The 17,713-nt window shown below is 40.0% G+C and overlaps 1 protein-coding gene across 1 annotated transcript in view; it reads left to right on the forward strand.

The window, feature by feature from the left end:
* The window catches only part of MYO10 (myosin X), a 162,900-nt gene extending 148,516 nt beyond the window's left edge, over nt 1-14,384 (forward strand). The window contains exons 30-41 of the mRNA XM_030231269.2: nt 51-106; nt 1,644-1,786; nt 2,228-2,422; nt 3,496-3,653; nt 4,935-5,058; nt 6,055-6,352; nt 7,024-7,231; nt 7,821-7,957; nt 9,184-9,304; nt 11,759-12,211; nt 12,572-12,763; nt 13,043-14,384. Of these exons, the coding sequence (XP_030087129.1) occupies nt 51-106; nt 1,644-1,786; nt 2,228-2,422; nt 3,496-3,653; nt 4,935-5,058; nt 6,055-6,352; nt 7,024-7,231; nt 7,821-7,957; nt 9,184-9,304; nt 11,759-12,211; nt 12,572-12,763; nt 13,043-13,153 (2,196 nt within the window). The 3' untranslated portion in view covers nt 13,154-14,384. The remainder of the gene's footprint in view (nt 1-50; nt 107-1,643; nt 1,787-2,227; nt 2,423-3,495; nt 3,654-4,934; nt 5,059-6,054; nt 6,353-7,023; nt 7,232-7,820; nt 7,958-9,183; nt 9,305-11,758; nt 12,212-12,571; nt 12,764-13,042) is intronic.
* Nucleotides 14,385-17,713: the final 3,329 nt, after the last annotated feature.

Below are 17,713 nucleotides of genomic sequence, written 5' to 3' on the forward strand. Positions count from 1 at the left end.
ATGTAATAGTGAATGTCTTCCTCATTTTCTTGTTGGATATTTTTTTATAGGGTACCCTCGATGTGGGACTAATTGATTCTGTCTGTGCTGCTGACAATCCAGATAGGTAAGTGAAAACCATGCCTGGTGACTTTCTTTTTTCCTGTCTCTAGCCAAAATCAGACACTTAATGCTTTCATGTCTATATTCTACTGGCCATCCATGTATTAAAACGATTCATTATTGCCTCCCTTTTCATAGCACTAAATTCCACATGTTAAAACATGGAGTAGGAATGATGGTGCATCTTGGGGGGGCTTCAATAATTTCCATGACACTGCTTCATGCCTGAACTCTGCAGATCCTAAAGTGATCCAAAACTGGAAGATTACATATTTCTTTCATTTATACAAGTAATGCTCCTGAAAAAAAGAACAGCTGATTTTTGAGTTCCTTAGTAATGTAGTAGGCAGAAAAAATTAATTTTAATGGTTTTTTTCTGTTCAGCTTCTCCTTCATGAATGTTGTATTCTTCAGGGATGAAAACTGTTTCCCCAGAATAAAAATGTCTTATAATAAAGAAGTCAGTCCAGCATAAAAAACAACAAAAATGTCAGGTTATTCTTAGTTATTGAACTGCTAATGGTGTTAAGGGAAATAAAAAGTAATCTGGGTTCAGACCACAACTGGTTTATAAGGTTACTGGATGTGAGGTGTTCTTTGAACTGCAGGAGCTCACTCCAGTTTCTCCTCATTGTGTACATGTGTAAAACAGCTGGTTTTAAGTTAGTGCTTTGTCCTTGGCCTGCCAAAACACTGATACCAGAAGTAACAGTGAATTTGCAAGCCCAGGTTTCCTAAACCATACAACAACATACAAATGTCCAGAGCTTTCACAATTTTAAATTAGCATTTCTCCCACAATTAGTTAATGTAATAAGTTAAGCATTTCTCTTCTAAGCATTTTTAACATGGATTTTTTAGTCTTGTGGGGGAATTTTATGTTACATTTTGGGGGTTTGTTCCAGATGAAAAAATTAATGCTAAAAGGTTAAAGCAAGCATTGTAGACCGAGAAACCTGCCTGTCTGATCCAGAGAGCCATCAGCACACTCCTCTTGGGCTACTTCTTCATGCTTCAGTGAATCCTGGTGTAGGATTGGGTAAAAGCCAGACTCTCATTAAAAATAGATTGTATTCTCTGTAAATTGGGTTGCACTGCATTAAAATAAAAGAATAGATGTTCACATGCTGGTTTACTATAGACCTTTGTATACTGTAGTTTGTTTTAGCAAATGTAGCTACTGAAGCAAACACTCTAAATAGATCTGACCCTGAAACAGTTCTGATGCATGTGCAAAGCTGAATAAAGTCTGGAAGTTTTTCTCACCACAGATTTAATTTGAGATATGACAAGTTGCAATTTAATGTAAGCTTTCCTACCATTCATAGCCCTTGCATTTTAGTGTGAATATAACATAACTGAGTCTTTTCAAATGCTTAATATTTTTCTTTAGCTGATAACTAAATAATGCATTAGAGGTGGACAGTATTTTTCTGGATAGAAAATGCAAAAGATGAACAGTTTTTATGGTTATAGGGGGTGAGATAAACAGCATGTATGCTGCTTATAAAGGCTGTTTCAATTCTCATTTATTTTCATAGACCCAATTCATTTGTGATCATCACTGCTAATCGTGTTCTTCACTGTAATGCTGACACTCCTGAAGAGATGCATCACTGGATAACCCTGCTCCAGAGGTCAAAGGGGGACACTAGAGTGGAGGGACAAGAATTCATTGTGAGGGGTAAGAACTGAATGGGGCAGTAAATAACATCTGTTGTGCTTTGAAGAGATTGTCCCCACAACACAATGTAGGTAATATGCAAACATGGTTAGCGTTGCAGCCTCCTCTCCGTGTGGTGGAATTTAGTCACAAATTAATACACTTGAAATTATGTTCTTGCTGTGCCACGTAAGAAAATACTGTAAGGATGACAAAGGTGTTTTTGTAAGTTGACAAGATAATTCTTCCAGAGAAACATCAAAATTGAAAGGTTTTCATATTAATTTTATCTTTATTTTTCTTTGTTTGAGAATTTTACTTGATGTTGTTTCATATGTGGACTTATCAATTCACATATTGGTTTTTGTTGTTGTTGAAAGTGTACAACTTATTTGTAGCAACCCACTTTTGTCCAACTCTGTTCAAGAAAACAAAGTGTGATTCAAATTGTGTCCTTAACAGGGTGGCTACACAAGGAAGTAAAGAACAACCCAAAGATGTCCTCGTTAAAACTAAAGAAGCGTTGGTTTGTTTTGACACACAATTCTTTGGACTACTACAAGAGTTCAGAGAAAAATGCTTTGAAATTGGGTACACTGGTCCTGAACAGCCTCTGCTCAGTGGTCCCACCTGATGAAAAAATCTTCAAAGAGACAGGTAATTATTGGCTTTTGTTCAGGTATGCCTTCTGTTCTTCTACCTAGAAATGCAAGAAACAATGCATAAGAATATTTTAAATGGAATTTTATGGGTGCAGTTTTATGAACAAATCCAGTTCCCAAGTCACTGAGGTGTTCTACAGGGAATTACTGGGTGAAAAACAAAGGTAATGTGTAGAGGAGTAAAATTTGTTCTCGCCAGCATTCAAATAATCAGACTGGCACTGCAGCTGAGTTAGTCTGAACGCTTATGCTTACACATCAAAGACCTGGGGAAAGACATGGGGAAACACATTATTTTATGTGGAGCTATGAGGGCCAGCATTGGAGCAGATATAGGGAGATGCAGAGTAAGAGTCCAGTGTGTGGTAGCCTACATACTACACCTGAGTCAGCTCCACTGTGCACTTCCAGGACTGGTTTTCAACTCGGAAGCGTCTGTTTGCAAATGAGAAGCGACTGTTGACAGTCCTGTATTATCTCATTGGGGTCACTGACACTTCAAAGAGGCTTTCACTAGTGAAAGATGAAACACATTTCCTTTTACTGAATCTGTTTCATAAAAAGCCTATACAGTGATACAGAAAGAGAATTTGAACTGAAATGCTCTCCCTGTCATAGTTTCCACTTCACTGGTGTAAAATTAAAGGCAGAGGAGGTAGTTTGTGCTTTGTGCCTGTTTGTACGTGTGCCATGGACTAAAAGAGACTCTCGCATACAAAGCAAGTCTGTCTCACATTTTCCTGTTACAGACAGGACTGGAGAAGTAGGGCCCACAAGCTACAGTGACCTAAGAATATTCCACAGTATTAACAGTGTTGTCTTACAATGATTTTTTTTGAAGATTACTGGGTAAAACAGGGAGCTGCATGATGCATAGTTGTAGTCTTAGGCTACTCCTAGGCTTCTTTAAAGGAGAAAATCTCCTTTAATACCACAGTATCTGTGTTATGATACTTAATAACTCACACACTTTTAGTTCCTGAGAGACTGCCAGCATGATCTGGGATGCAGCACTGGGTGTCTGCTGGGCTGCAGCTTGTATGATGAGCGGTTTTGCTGTTGTGCCAGGTTACTGGAATGTGACCGTGTACGGACGCAAACACTGTTACCGTCTCCATACCAAACTGCTTAATGAGGCGACCCGCTGGTCAAGTGCCATCCAGAACGTGATTGACACAAAGGCACCCATTGATACTCCAACTCAGCAGCTCATTCAGGATATTAAGGTAGGCACAAGCAGGATGGCGTGGGGTGAGAAAGAATGGTTCCTTAAATCTTTGTTTTGGCTTTCCCATATTGGGTAATAAAGCAGAAAATTACGTTTTAATTACACAGCGACATGGACTAAAATTATGAAACCTGAATGTCTTCTCTGACCTGATAAAGGAATTTCTGTCTAAACAGTAGAAGAGCAAACTTTGAAGTGCAGCTTAGAGGGCAAGAGGGATAACTTTTTTCCATTAAAATAATAACAAGTTTTACTGGTTTGTGTTACTTGACAGGCTACACCTGGCAGTAGAGCGCATTGTTCAGTTTCATGAGTTAGCAGATGTGTTTGGCTCTGTCCACAGTGAGCAGCACACCATGATGTGGACTAAACAGCTCTTCTGACTTTTTTTTTGTCATTATGGTCCTTTCCTTTTGTTATGATAGCGTGGGCTAAGCATCTCATATCTCTGTGTGATGAGAAAAACATTCAATTAACGCTTACCGTTTTACAGTCTCATTGGAGACAGTGCATGCTCAGCCAGAGAATGTCCTTCTAGAGCTTTTTGGTAGTGTGCATTTATGAGGGGATGAGGATTCTCACAAGAGACCAAAGAAATAGGCAAGAGGGGAGAACTACTGACATTTTCCCTTAGAGAGTGCCACCTCTTCTCTCATGGAAAAGAGGTATTAAGTTCTCAGTTCCAAGATTATGAATGCTATTCTTCAGAGCAGGAGAAATACGTGGAATTCAGGACTGATAGAAGACAGTGGTCGCACATCTGTCAAACCTGGCCAAAGAAGAGCAGTAAGAGTAGTATTTGGATGTGTAGAGTGGGTGCACCAGTTTTACAGCAGCACTTTGGACTATTTCGTTTGGTAGCTTGTGCAGTTTCTAACTGAAAGGCCAATTAGTTATGCTGGAGAAATGCTTTTAAATAAAACTTTAATACAGGTATCATATTTCCCATTATGAATTACTGGAATAAAAATGAATATAAAATGAAAACACAATTCAAAAATAGTTATCATACTTCATTTTGGTGTCCTGCAGCTCTGCTGTAGTTTGGTTTTTTAACTGCACAGATAAATCAAGCCTATCCAAGGTCTGAGGTTGGCAGGTACTGAGCATTCATAGCCCACAGCATGCCTTGGCAGCCACAGCACCCACAACTGGATTTTGCACCAAATGGTGTTGGTAACACTGATTGCTCAGTTTTTACAACCAACCTAAGAGAACAAAGCCTTGCATTATTCTTAAAGCTGGACCCAAAACCTATTTTTTCTCCTTACCCCAATAGGAAAACTGCCTGAATGCTGATGTGGTTGAACAGATTTATAAGAGGAATCCCATTCTCCGTTATACTCATCATCCACTGCACTCACCATTACTGCCACTGCCATATGGGGACATCAATCTAAACTGTAAGTTTTCCAATAATAGAAACACTTTTTGTTACGAAAGACTAAACCAGAGGGTGGAATTTTTAAGTCTACAGTGAAGCAATGGTGGCAGAATACATGTTTATAATACAAATAGACAAGTTTCCCCATTCTCTTTTGAGAATAGCAGTTTGCTAGCATAGAGCCATGGGCTCGTGGTGTTCCTGTAAGAGTGTTATAGAAGGGAAGGTTGCTATTGCTTACAGCAATACAGCTAAGAAGACTGAGTTTGAAAAGTCTTGCACTGAAATAAGCAACTGTACCTGATTCACTCAGTCCCCTTGAATCATAGTCTCCCCCTCAAGCTATTGCTTCCTACCCTCTGTGGGAAGCTGCAGCCACCACAGCTTCCAATTAACAGGTGCACATTTTATAAGATGGGATAGGAAGCCTTATTTATGGGAAATAACATTTAGGAGTGTCCATGGTTTTAAAAAGTAATGCTTTGTTTAGTCCTGAAATGAGTGTAATCATCTCTTTTAATATTCTCAAAAATTGAATATTCTTTTAATATTCAAATACTAATTTAGAAGTCTCTTTTGAATGAAGGGTTCAGAGCTACTGATGACTGTGAACTGGATGTCCTTAAAAAGGATTTGGATATCTTTGTTTGCAACTGCATATTAAACAAGATATTTCTCAGACCAGAAGCTTCATCCTTGGGAAGAGGCTGGGAGGTTAATATGGAGTGTGATATGGCACTTCAGCAATGTGACTGACTCTGAAAGAAAAACTCTCCATCACAAAAAGCCAATCAATCAAGATACACCTTTTCAGTTATAAAATTTGGAACAAATCCCAGTAGCGAATAATCTCATAAAATGAGTTTGCATCATACATTTGAAATGGAAAATACAGATTCTAATATCCTGCATAACAAGGTCACAGAGCAGCATTAAGCAATTTCCACATTTAAGCCTGAGTGCTTTTTCTTTCATATCTCATCTAAGCACATTTCTCCCAATGTTTCTTTTGTAGTGCTGAAAGACAAAGGCTACACAACTCTGCAGGATGAAGCCATCAAGATATTTAATTCTTTACAGCAGCTGGAATCTATGTCTGATCCCATCCCTATAATCCAAGGTATCCTGCAAACAGGACATGATTTGCGACCTCTCCGAGATGAGCTCTACTGTCAGCTCATCAAGCAAACCAATAAAGTGCCTAACCCTGGGAGCGTGGGGAACCTCTATAGTTGGCAAATACTCACCTGCATGAGTTGCACATTTCTGCCCAGTCGCAGCATCCTCAAATATCTCAAGTTTCATCTCAAAAGGTGAGAACCTCTGATCTACTAAAGCACCACAACTTTTAACAGTGTTTAGATATCTAGAAGTGAGACTTGAAGATGTATTCACTTAGCAAACTGGCTATGGCAAACAGTGAATCTAAAACCAAAATGTTATAGGAAAGGGCATGTGAGTTGGTCTGGATGGAATTACACACATTTGAAGAATCAAGCAAGATGCCACAAAGTTGAACACACAGTTTGTCAATGTTGGCAAAAGGGGCGCTTCCTGTAACTGTAGAAAACTAAATGGCTTCCAGCCCATATCCCCAGGTCCCATTCTCACCTGTCCAAACCAACCTGTTAAAAATTCTTCATCCCACTTACCTTAATTTTCTGAGATATGCATTGTGCACATAAAAGAACAGAATCATATTTAAAGATGTATTTGAGGTACAAACCTATGATTGAAATCTGATTTTAAAATATTAGTTCAGCATTAACCAGAATGTGGAGTTCCTCTTGCTGTGATGCAATGGAAGAATGTAGAGTGTGTCATTAGGAAAGTTATTCCACCAACAAACTCAATAATTTAAAAGCTTTGTCTGTACTTGGAGCATGTCAATTAAACAGTGTACTGGATACAGAAATAATCTCAGGGGAGAAAATTCTCAAATAGGCAAATTTAGCAGCTTAAAGTAATAAGCTTTGTCTCACAGGGTTCGTGACCAGTTTCCAGGAACCGAAATGGAGAAATACGCACTTTTCACTTACGAATCTCTGAAGAAAACCAAATGCAGAGAGTTTGTGCCATCACGAGATGAAATAGAAGCGCTGATTGGCAGGCAGGAGATGACATCCACAGTTTATTGCCATGGTGGGGGCTCCTGTAAGATTACAATCAACTCACACACTACAGCTGGAGAGGTGAGGAGTGGTGACAGAATGTCTTTGTAACAAAATCAGCGTGTCCCTCCACATGCCAGTCCCAGGCAGCAGTAATGTTACACTTTGGAAGCTCTGGGGCTTTCTCTGCCAGTCTCTCTGGGAAGGAAAGGCTTACAGTGCTGTCCCTCCAGGACAGCTGTCCCTTCTCACAATAAGTTCTGGAGAAATCCCTGCTATAAAAACTGTCTTTGTGATGCAGAGGCTTACCCAGCTGTAGTTCCTTCTTACAGGAAGAATTACAGGAAACACTTAAGTAATTAGGCAGAAAGCCTAATTATTGGAGAAACTTTAGTAGACATTGGTGTGTATGAGAGCCAAGCTGCTTCCTAAAACTGGAAGACTCTTGCTGAGTTGGTGAAATAGCAGGGGTTATATCTGGCCAGGAGATAGCACACACATATTCTGAAAAAATAAAAATTACAGTGGATTTTTACAACAATTAACAATACTGATGAGGACAAGTTACTAACATTTTTGGCCTAGCTTTAACTGTTTTCGAAGTATCTGTCTTACTCTGTGGTACTGGTTTTCCATGCTATGGTTTTTTCATGTGCTGTTTTTCCATTAGGTGGTTGAAAAGTTAATTCGTGGCTTGGCCATGGAGGATAGCAGAAATATGTTTGCTTTGTTTGAATACAACGGAACTACTGATAAAGCAATTGAAAGCAGAACCATTGTAGCTGATGTCTTGGCAAAGTTTGAAAAGTGAGTGTCCCTCTCTTTCTTCACTCTAATAAGTAGCAATTAAATAAATTTCCAATGTCAGTAATGCTGAATTTTCTCTTTGACTTTCTTGTTTGTGATGATACAGCTGAATTACACACATGGCCATTTCTGGAACAAAAGCATCTCTTTTTTAGTTTTCTTATAGCCACCTATCCACTTGTGTTGGTTTTCCTCTGCCTACCAGAGTGGTAGAAATATCACTGTAGAGTTCAGTTCAGTAGTCAAAATCACCGTAGAGTGATATTTCCTATGACTATTTCCACATTTTCTTTTCTACTACAAATTTTTTTACTGGCAATGGGACTGTGAGAACTGAGCTCCAGGCAGCCACTGCCATTCTGACTGTTAGCTAACTTCACATGGAAGTCACCACAGTACAGCTCACAACATTTCTCTTACCAGTAAAACTGAAACCACCTCTAGCACTGTACTTGTTGTCTTGTTCACAGGGGTCCCAGGATGAGGGAAGAGACGAGAAAGTTGACTCCATGTATCAGAAGGCTTGATTTATTATTATATGATAGATAATATATTAAAACTATACTAAAAGAATAGAGGAAAGGATTTCACTACCAGGCTAAGCTAAGAATAGAATAGGAATGTAAACAAAGGTCTTCTCTCAGACTGAGACCGGCTGGACAGGTGAACTGTGATTGGCCCGTAATTGGAAACAGCATGAGGAGGCCAATCACAGATTCCCCCCGTTGCATTCCACAGCAGCAGATAAGAATTGTTTACAGTTTGTTCCTGAGGCCTCTCAGTTTCTCAGGAGGGGAGAAATCCTAAGGAAAGGATTTTTCATAAAACATGTCGGTGACAGTACTAAGAAAATGTAATACAAGCCTAAATACCTGTTTGTCATCCTTACTTTTTATGCGTGGCAGTCGGCCCTGTTACCCACATAAAAGTGGGGGAAAAGGAATTTTGTTAGTGTTATGCAGTTTTATAACAGGACTTAATAATGCTGTTTTTATTAACACCTGACTTATCTAAAAATCAACACTTATTAAGAGAATATGGGTAAGAAACCTTTGACTTGAGAACTGAGCCAACATTGGTCCTTGATTTTGCTGTAGGCTCTAAATACACAGACACACATAGAGCAAAGTTCAGCTGATGCCTTGCTTAGATTCCACAGGTGGCAATTTAGAAAAGAGTTTGATTTCACAGATCTGATCTCTCTCCCTCTTAACACAATGATGCAGGCTTGCTGCCACTGCTGAAGCTGGGGAGATGCACTGGAAGTTCTACTTCAAGCTCTACTGCTTCCTGGACACAGAAAACGTCCCAAAAGATAGCGTGGAATTTGCCTTTATGTTTGAGCAGGTAAAGAACAAAGCTTCTGTTTTGAGGAACTTTAAAGGGGAGGGAAAAAAGGGTTCTAGGCAGCAAAGAGAGTGTTATTACTTTGCTTCTCTTCAACTGAATGCACTACTACTCAAGCATCAGGAGCCAAGGAAGCAGTTCAGTAGTCAGAATAGGCCTATCCTGACATAAGTGAAGCACATGTTTTTTGTAGTGTTATGTTTCTTACTTCTGCATTACTTGTCAATTGCTTTCTGTATAGTGGTAGAAAAATGAATAACTGGATCTAAGCTGCATAAAAAAGAACAATACTTGCTTTTAATTTTCCTCTTCTTAAACTATTTTCTGAAGAAGTTGTAAGAAATAAAGTGAAAAAAAGTGTGACTGGCAACAAATTAATTAATAAGAGATTCCTGCTGGCAACTGTACAGAACTAATTGAGCACTAGGCTTTTATCTTGTCAAAAATGGATCATTTCATAGGTACCATAGTATAATAGTCCAGTCTCAGCAGTAAGACAGCTATGATGAACAGAAATTCACTCAGTGAACATGCTGAGCCCCGAATGAGGCTACACTGCAAACCATAAAATAAGTTAAATTGATTTCTAATAAAAATTAAATGCATCAGCAGCTAAATTTCTATTATATCAATCCCTGTAGTTACTCAGAAAGTCACTGATGGCTTTTATCATTGTTGATTGATCTTCTCCTGTTCTACTATATTGCAAATGATTAAAAATTTTTCCAGTAGTCATCTTCTTTCAGTGGACACTAGACACAGATAAAGATTTCTGTATAGGGTTAAGATTTCTGGCTCTTTGCAACACCAAGACACTGACATTCTGTTGGTGAGCAAGACTGATGTGGTCAAGAACTGAGGTACCTCAGTTTTCATACATATGAAGGGTTTTCTCCTTCTACATCTTCCCTGTAATAGAGTATTTCTTCCTTGTTCAGTTTAAGGTTAAGATACCATATGACACCACAAGTCTACCAAAAATGTCCTTCCACAGCCTGCTACTGTAGCTCAGTCCAGAACTGTTTGTTGTTGGCTGAAGGATCTGGGCAATAGGTTACCCTAGTTGGGCTTAGGAACACAGCCATTCTGTCTGTCTGTTGTTAGCTCTAGAGGAGTCATCCGGTGCCTCTGTTTGGGGGGAAGTTCAAACAGCAAGAAGAAAATCTCTGAGAGCTCTGCATCCAATCTGCTACATTACTTTATTGGCTTAAGAGGCAGATTCAGGCAGTTTTCTGTATGAACAGCTAAAACAAGCACATTTGCTGAAGCAGATTGTTTTCATGTGGCATTCTGTGCTGATTAGTGTTTAGCCAAATACTTTGTCATGCCAAAACCAGTAGTATTTGTTATAAAGCATGACATTCAATCCCTACCAGCAATATTACAGCAATACCTCGAAGAGGTAACATTACATTCTAACATCAATTCTGTTCTATTTTTTCTAATTATCTGCATTTGATGTCAGTCATCAACTTTTTTCAGACAATTATGAAGATTCCCTTTTGTCATCAGTTTTAACTCTGCAGTCTCCATTATTTTAAAGTCTGAATCCTTTAATGATCATAAGGTGCTGAAGAAAAATCTTTTAGTACTTACTCATTAAAATATTGTCCTTCCATTTCTAAAAGACAGCTTTTTCTTCTGCATGTGTACAATCTCAGGTAAACCATTTTGCATGTTTAAAGGCACATTTTGTACACCTAAACAAACTAGCTGTTACTTAGCTGTGAATTAGCTGTTTGTTTACTAAGCTTGCAATTCCTGTCTGGATCTCCAGACATGATGGGTGTTTGTTTCCTCCACTACCGTCATATGAAAGAAACCACCTAGCTGCTGCACATTTCACAGGTTTGAATGAGGGTGCAGAGAGTTGGGATTTTGAAAGAGTCTTCTTGGTTCAGAATCTCATCCCCCATGCTAGAGAGCACTGTAATATGTAGATATTGTACTAACTTGATTTGGGATCCATTGAAGATGTATTGTTTCCCCTCAGTAAAATTACAAAGCTGTCCCAGAGCTTGGCTTGTTAGGCTGGAAACATCAGTTTTCACAGCCAGATTATTGATAGCAGTAAACAAAACTGGAAACCCATTTCTTCCTAATGCCCTTGAATCAATGGCTTCTCCTCAATCAGATGTTTAGATCCTGTTTTCTCCCCTTTACATTTTATTTTCCTTTTTCATAGTTCAGTTACTCTTAGATATGGGAGTTCACTAAAAGCTGTCCTAGTAAAAGTAATTCCATTTAGCAGGTTCCTCAGTTGCCTTGCAGTTCTTCTGGTAAATCCAGTCTTATCCAGCTTAAATTTGCCAAGAGTTTTACCCCATTTGATTTATTTAATGGATCATTTTTTTCAAGTCCTGGGTTGCCCTGGCAGTAAATCTACTCCCCTTGTTTCTCATATTTCTTTCAAAGGCTGCTTTATAAAAAGCTACCTTTTTTTCCCCTTGATAGGCTCATGAAGCCGTGATTAAAGGACATTACCCTGCTCCTGAGGAAACCCTCCAGGTCCTTGCAGCTTTGCGTCTTCAGTACCTTCAGGGAGATTACACTGTGCACACCACTGTACCAGAACTGGAGGAGGTGTATCCCTTGCAAAAGCTGAAGTCTAGGATTACACAGTCAACCAAAACATTTAGTGCATCAGACAAGGTCGAGAAGAAACGAGCCAGCTTTCTTGAAGGAACACTGCGGAGGAGTTTCCGAAGTGGCTCTGTCAGCAAACAGAAGGTTGAGGAGGATCAGATGTTAGACATGTGGGTCAAAGAGGAAATCTCAGCTTCCAGGACTAGTATTATTGACAAATGGAAAAAACTCCAGAGGATGAATCAGGAGCAGGCCATGGCAAAGTACATGGCTTTGATTAAGGAATGGCCTGGCTACGGTTCAACACTCTTTGACGTAGAGGTAAGACCACAGGAACATTCAAACTGCAGCTTGCACTGTATAGGTGATGATTTCATTCCAGAGCAGTGAAACCATAAATACAGTATCACAATGCTCAGACAGCTGATGTAATAAACTTGGAGCTATTAAAAGCCTACTCCCATTAGCAAGCACTGTAGCTATTTAAATCTACCAGCTAACTGTAAAATAGAGGGACAGAATGCTATTCTGACAGGTTGCAAACAAGTATAAAAGGTTACATTTAAAGAGGAACAAGCAATATGCACTTTTTAACAAATGGTTACAGACAAAAACATCAACAGTAAGTGCTGTGTGGCTCCCACTGTTCCTCTTGCTGTTAATTTGCTTTTTTTTCTCTAGTGTAAAGAAGGGGGATTCCCACAGGAGCTGTGGCTTGGAGTCAGCGCTGATGCAGTTTCTGTCTACAAGCGTGGGGAAGGAAAGCCTCTGGAGGTGTTCCAGTATGAACATATCTTGTCATTTGGTGCTCCACTTGCCAACACCTACAAGATCGTGGTGGATGAAAGAGAACTGCTTTTTGAAACTAGCGAGGTAAGAGCAAGGCAGTTTTGTTAATTGTGGTCTTCCTGTACTGGTAGCCAGGCCACTTAGTAATTCAAGAAATGGCTGCAAATGTTAGAGATGTGTTCAAGATCCCTGTAAAGCTAAAGGGAAGATGGATGACATGGGGAGAAATGCTGAGTATTTGTATTTGTTTAGCAGCAAAAGGGTTTTGTTGAAAGCTTGACAGTTTTATATTGTTGGTGTCCAAAGAAATTCATTCATATACTGTTACCTCACTAAGAACTCTGCTCTTCATACTCTTGGCAGGTGGTTGACATTGCAAAGCTGATGAAAGCTTACATCAGTATGATCGTGAAAAAACGCTACAGCACCTCTCGATCCGTGAGTAGTCATGGAAGTCAGGGCAGCTCCAGGTGAAAACAAAACCAGTTCTACTGCACCCTAAATAGAATACATCACTCCTGGCCTCAGAACAACCTGGGAACATTGATCACCTTTGTTGACAAGCTAACCAAGAACCGGAGTTTCAACGGAAAATATCTTCAAACAATGTTTTAGAAAGACCACAGGGGGGCAGGGGAAAATCAGCTGAAATAGTCACATACTAGAACTGCTGGCTCATTCAAAACTTTCCAAAGCATTATTACCTTCAGTTGATGTAACAAATGCCTTAAGACTCGATCCACTGCAAAACAAGCAGTAATAAGTGCCTTACAATATGAAGCCTAACTTATATTGACCTAAAATTGCTGATAAAAGTCAAGAGGATTTCCTTTGTCCTTCCAGAACACTGAAAACAAAGTTATACTCATCCATTCTGCACTAATCTACTGGCCTGTATACAGGTGGGAAGGGGGAGGGAAGAAGAGCAAGGTATATTTTTTTGGAGTGCTGCTGGCAGCTTTCCCGATGGACGCCAACACTTTGTTTCCCCTTGCTTCCATGGATGTGCACATTGTGCATGCGTATTAGAGCTGTCAGTAAAATTTGACAAATTTTATTCTGTGTTTCACAAGTCTTTTGAAGCAAAGGGAATAAGTATGTGCAATGGTGTAAACAGTCTTTCTGTACATTTTAATAGTTCAGAGTTATAGTTGTTACAATTGTATGGTTACTTTATAAGCAGTTTTATTAACAGGTAAATTCCAAAATTTTCATACACTGATTTTACTTTTGCAAATATGTATTACCATATAAGTAGCAGAAGTCTGCATTCTGTATCTGCTGTATGATAAAGAGAGATGTAGCTGAGAATATTTATAGACTACCCTAATATGGAAATACAGTTATCAGTTCAATTCTCTGTAATGTCAGCTTAAGTTTTTAATATTAATTTTTTCTTTGAAAGACATCATGTTTTATACTTCTGGCTGGACTCCTCAACCCAGACTGACTGCCAAAGGCCAGAGCCCTTCAGAGTTGACTAGAGAAGGCAACATTACACAATGCAACTGCTTTAATATTTTACCTGGTTGCCTGATGAAGGTTCTTGAGAATACCCTGTAAATAAATTGGGGAATAGCAGCTAATAATAATAATTTGATTTTGGACCTTTATTTTTGTACAGAAATACTGTAATATAAGGCAAAACTTTGTTCAAAGGTATCTTTTGGTCCACAGATATTAAAAAAAAAAAAAGAAAAAAAAAGAGACCTGAAAAACCTTACTGTTGTTAAAAACCTCAGTCTTTAAGGAATCATGCCTAATTACTGGGAAAAAAAAAGTCCAGCAATAAAGAAAATATATGTAATGTGCTCTGTTTCTATTTTCTACTGAGTCAGACTTGCAACAAAACTTTCATTTCTTGTCTTCTCAGGAGGCAAGCCTACTGCACAGGCTGCATGTGTGTGCGTGTGTGTGCTTTTGCTTGGAAAGGTGCATGTGCTGTGTGTTGTTCTGCAATGTGCCCTTGCAATGTGTCTTTACATCACACAGAGGGAAAGGCTGCTGAGCAATTCCATGCCACAGTGAATGTGCAAGTGAAGCTCTTGCTATTTGTGTAGCCCTGATGAAAGACGGGCTGTTTCATTAGCCAGGCACATCATGGCAGGGCAGCATGCAATGCCCTCATAGTGAACATAGCCTTGGTAGACTACAAGAGAATTCCTTTGCTCTGAGAAATGCTCCACCCTCCTCCCACTGCTAGATACTTCTAGTCACTTCATCTGTGACACCACCCCTCAGTCCCTAAAGGCTTGCTAAGTCATATTACTAATTTCATATCCCCACCCTCCCAGAAAAGGTGAACTTACCTTAAGAATGTAAGAACCTATAACTTCAACATGTATAGTTACACACACACAGAGTATCTGAGACTGACTTTTTTTTCTAATTTTTCCCATATGCAAGTTGTTTAGAAATAATTTAGCTGCTCCTAGAAAGGCATCCTTGGAATAGCACAATTGATACATTTCAGCCAGCACAGCAGAAAAGTTCAATTTTGCCTGTGTGTAAACATGCTCAGAGAAGCCCCTCCACATCATCATAATCAGTAATTGGTTAACAACCCGGGAATACACAAGATGACAGTCTTGCACAGGGTCACAGTCTTGAGAAGCAGACACCACTACCTGATTCATTTGCCTCCTGACTGACTTCTGGATGCTCTCAACCACTGGGAGGGATGTTTGCTCTTGGTCAGTACACAGAAGTGCCTGTCACTACATCACTGTAATTAAGAGCTTCTCTTCATTCATGCCAAGCCTATCAACCTGCCATGCAAATCTTAGTCCAATAACTCTTACTGAGGCAAAGAGAAAAAATCCATAATTGTCGATACTTAACAGAATGAATGCACAGATTATCAAAATAAATACAGCATAATAGATACACCTGAGTTTGGAAGTGGAATGCCTGTCCATGTGCTTGGAACTGACCCCAGTTGTGGAACTGCCACTCATTCCTCCTCTGGAAGATGGTGGTTACCCAGGTGGTTACACCAACTCTGTCAAAAACCCTCCAGGAGCACACATTGGGTTCCCCCAGCCTGGTGGAATACAGCCACACTGAGGAGAGCCCAGGAGCCCACCAGCCAGGCACCCTGCAAGAGCACAGGGCTGGGCAGAAACCATGCAGACAGGCCTGGAAATAGTGTCAGCTGCAATGGAGATAAAATTGTACAGCTTCATCTTAGTGTGCCCTTAAATCATAAAATTGCAGAATGGTTTGGGTTGGAAGGGACCTTAAAGATCATTTAGTTCCAATCCCCTTGCTGTGGGTAGGGACTCCTTCCACTAGGGCAGGTTGGTCAGAGCTCCATCTAGTCTGGCCTTGAACACTTCCAGATATGGGGCATCCACAGCTTCTCTGGGCAGCCTGTGCCAATGCCTCGCCACCCTCGCAGTAAAGAATTCCTAATATCTAATCTAAGCCTGCCTTCTCTCAGTTTGAAGCAATCCCCCCTTGCTCTATCATTACATGCCCTTATAAAAAGTCCTGCTCTAGCTCTCTTTTAGTCCCCTTTAGGTAGGAAGGCTGCTGTAAAGCCTCCCTGGAACCCTTACCAGGTAGAACGACCCCAGTTCTCCCAGCCTCTCTTCATAAAAGAAGTGTTCCATCTCTCTAATCATCTTTGGGGCTCTCCTCTGGACTCAGCTGGCCATGCTTCAATTCCTCCTACATCTTCAGGATTCTGTCTAGCACTTTCCCTCTGCCTCATAATACAATACAACCATTTGTCAGGGCGCCAGAATTCTTAATAAACTTAATTACAGAAGCTATGCAGTGGAAATTGCTTTACCCCTGAAGAGTTGCATCAGAAAGCTAGGTTTCAAGCCCCACATTTCTGAGGCATGACACAGACTCACAGGTCTGCACCAGCTCAAATGCTCAGCACAGGCTTGCTACAGCACTGCCAGTCATGCTGGCCCAAGTCTGTTTTGCAGAAACATGGCCAGAACAGTGTCTGCTTTTTCAATGCTGACAGATTCTTTCTCACAGCACAAGCACTCCACATCATTTACGACTCTGTGAAGTAAGTAAAAAATGGTACCAACCACGTATGACAGCATCGTCCTGAATAAAACTAATCCTTTATGGAGCCCAGCCCTATAAAGTCACTGCATTTCACTCCACAGCTTCACATAAAATCACAACAGACACAAGGCCTTCGGTGCAACACAAAAACTCCCCATGCCACAACAGCCCTGGGAAGCCAGCAGAAGAGGGCAGCAGCGATCCAAGGAAGTGAACTATACACCGAGTGGTTCCACCTGTAGTACGAATTTACCTGGTCTTTATCAGGAAGCTGGGGGAGGAGAGGGAACAGGGAGGGAGTCTTCTCATTATTCTTGCTCTCCACCTGTCCCAAGCAACTGTCTCATGTCGCTCAAAGAATCACCAGCTAAAAGGTACTAGCAAAAGCAGGCTTAATAGTAAAGTGAAAGTGTGACAAATTTGTTGAAAGGTTTGCCCTACTGCTTACTAGATGGTTTAAGCACACAGAGAAAAAATGAAATAAAATCTAAAATCAATCCATCTAAATCGAAAATCTACTAAAAGTAACTTACATTGAGGCTGGGGAGAAAAAGGGTAAGAATGGGAAAGGTTAAGGAAAAAAAGGAATGAGAGAGACCCACCTATTGAGTCACAAGGTTCAGAGTGGAGCCCTTTGCCAAACTTAGTCCTAGAAGTGACCAATGGTTTAGGCCTAAAGGTTTAAACCACACTTAAACTTAACAGCACTTAATTGATAGCCTAATTCAAACAATTTAACAAAAGATTCTACAGAATTTTCTACAAGCATGACAGTAACTCACAGGCCTAACTTACTTACAAATCTAATATATTAAGGAATCTAAGAGACCTATATTCATGATAATTTTTCTATGCTTGCATGCACGTAGACCTAAAGGAGTATGTACCTGTGAAGAATTCCCCTTGAGTTCAGCTCATGTTGGATGCCATTGCACCTTTTCAAGGGGCAAAGGGTTGAACCTCAAGCAGTGGGGGTATCACCCAAGGTCTGTCAGTGGCTCC

This window comes from Serinus canaria, chromosome 2 (genome assembly GCF_022539315.1).
Source record: "Serinus canaria isolate serCan28SL12 chromosome 2, serCan2020, whole genome shotgun sequence".
Lineage (NCBI taxonomy): Eukaryota > Metazoa > Chordata > Aves > Passeriformes > Fringillidae > Serinus > Serinus canaria.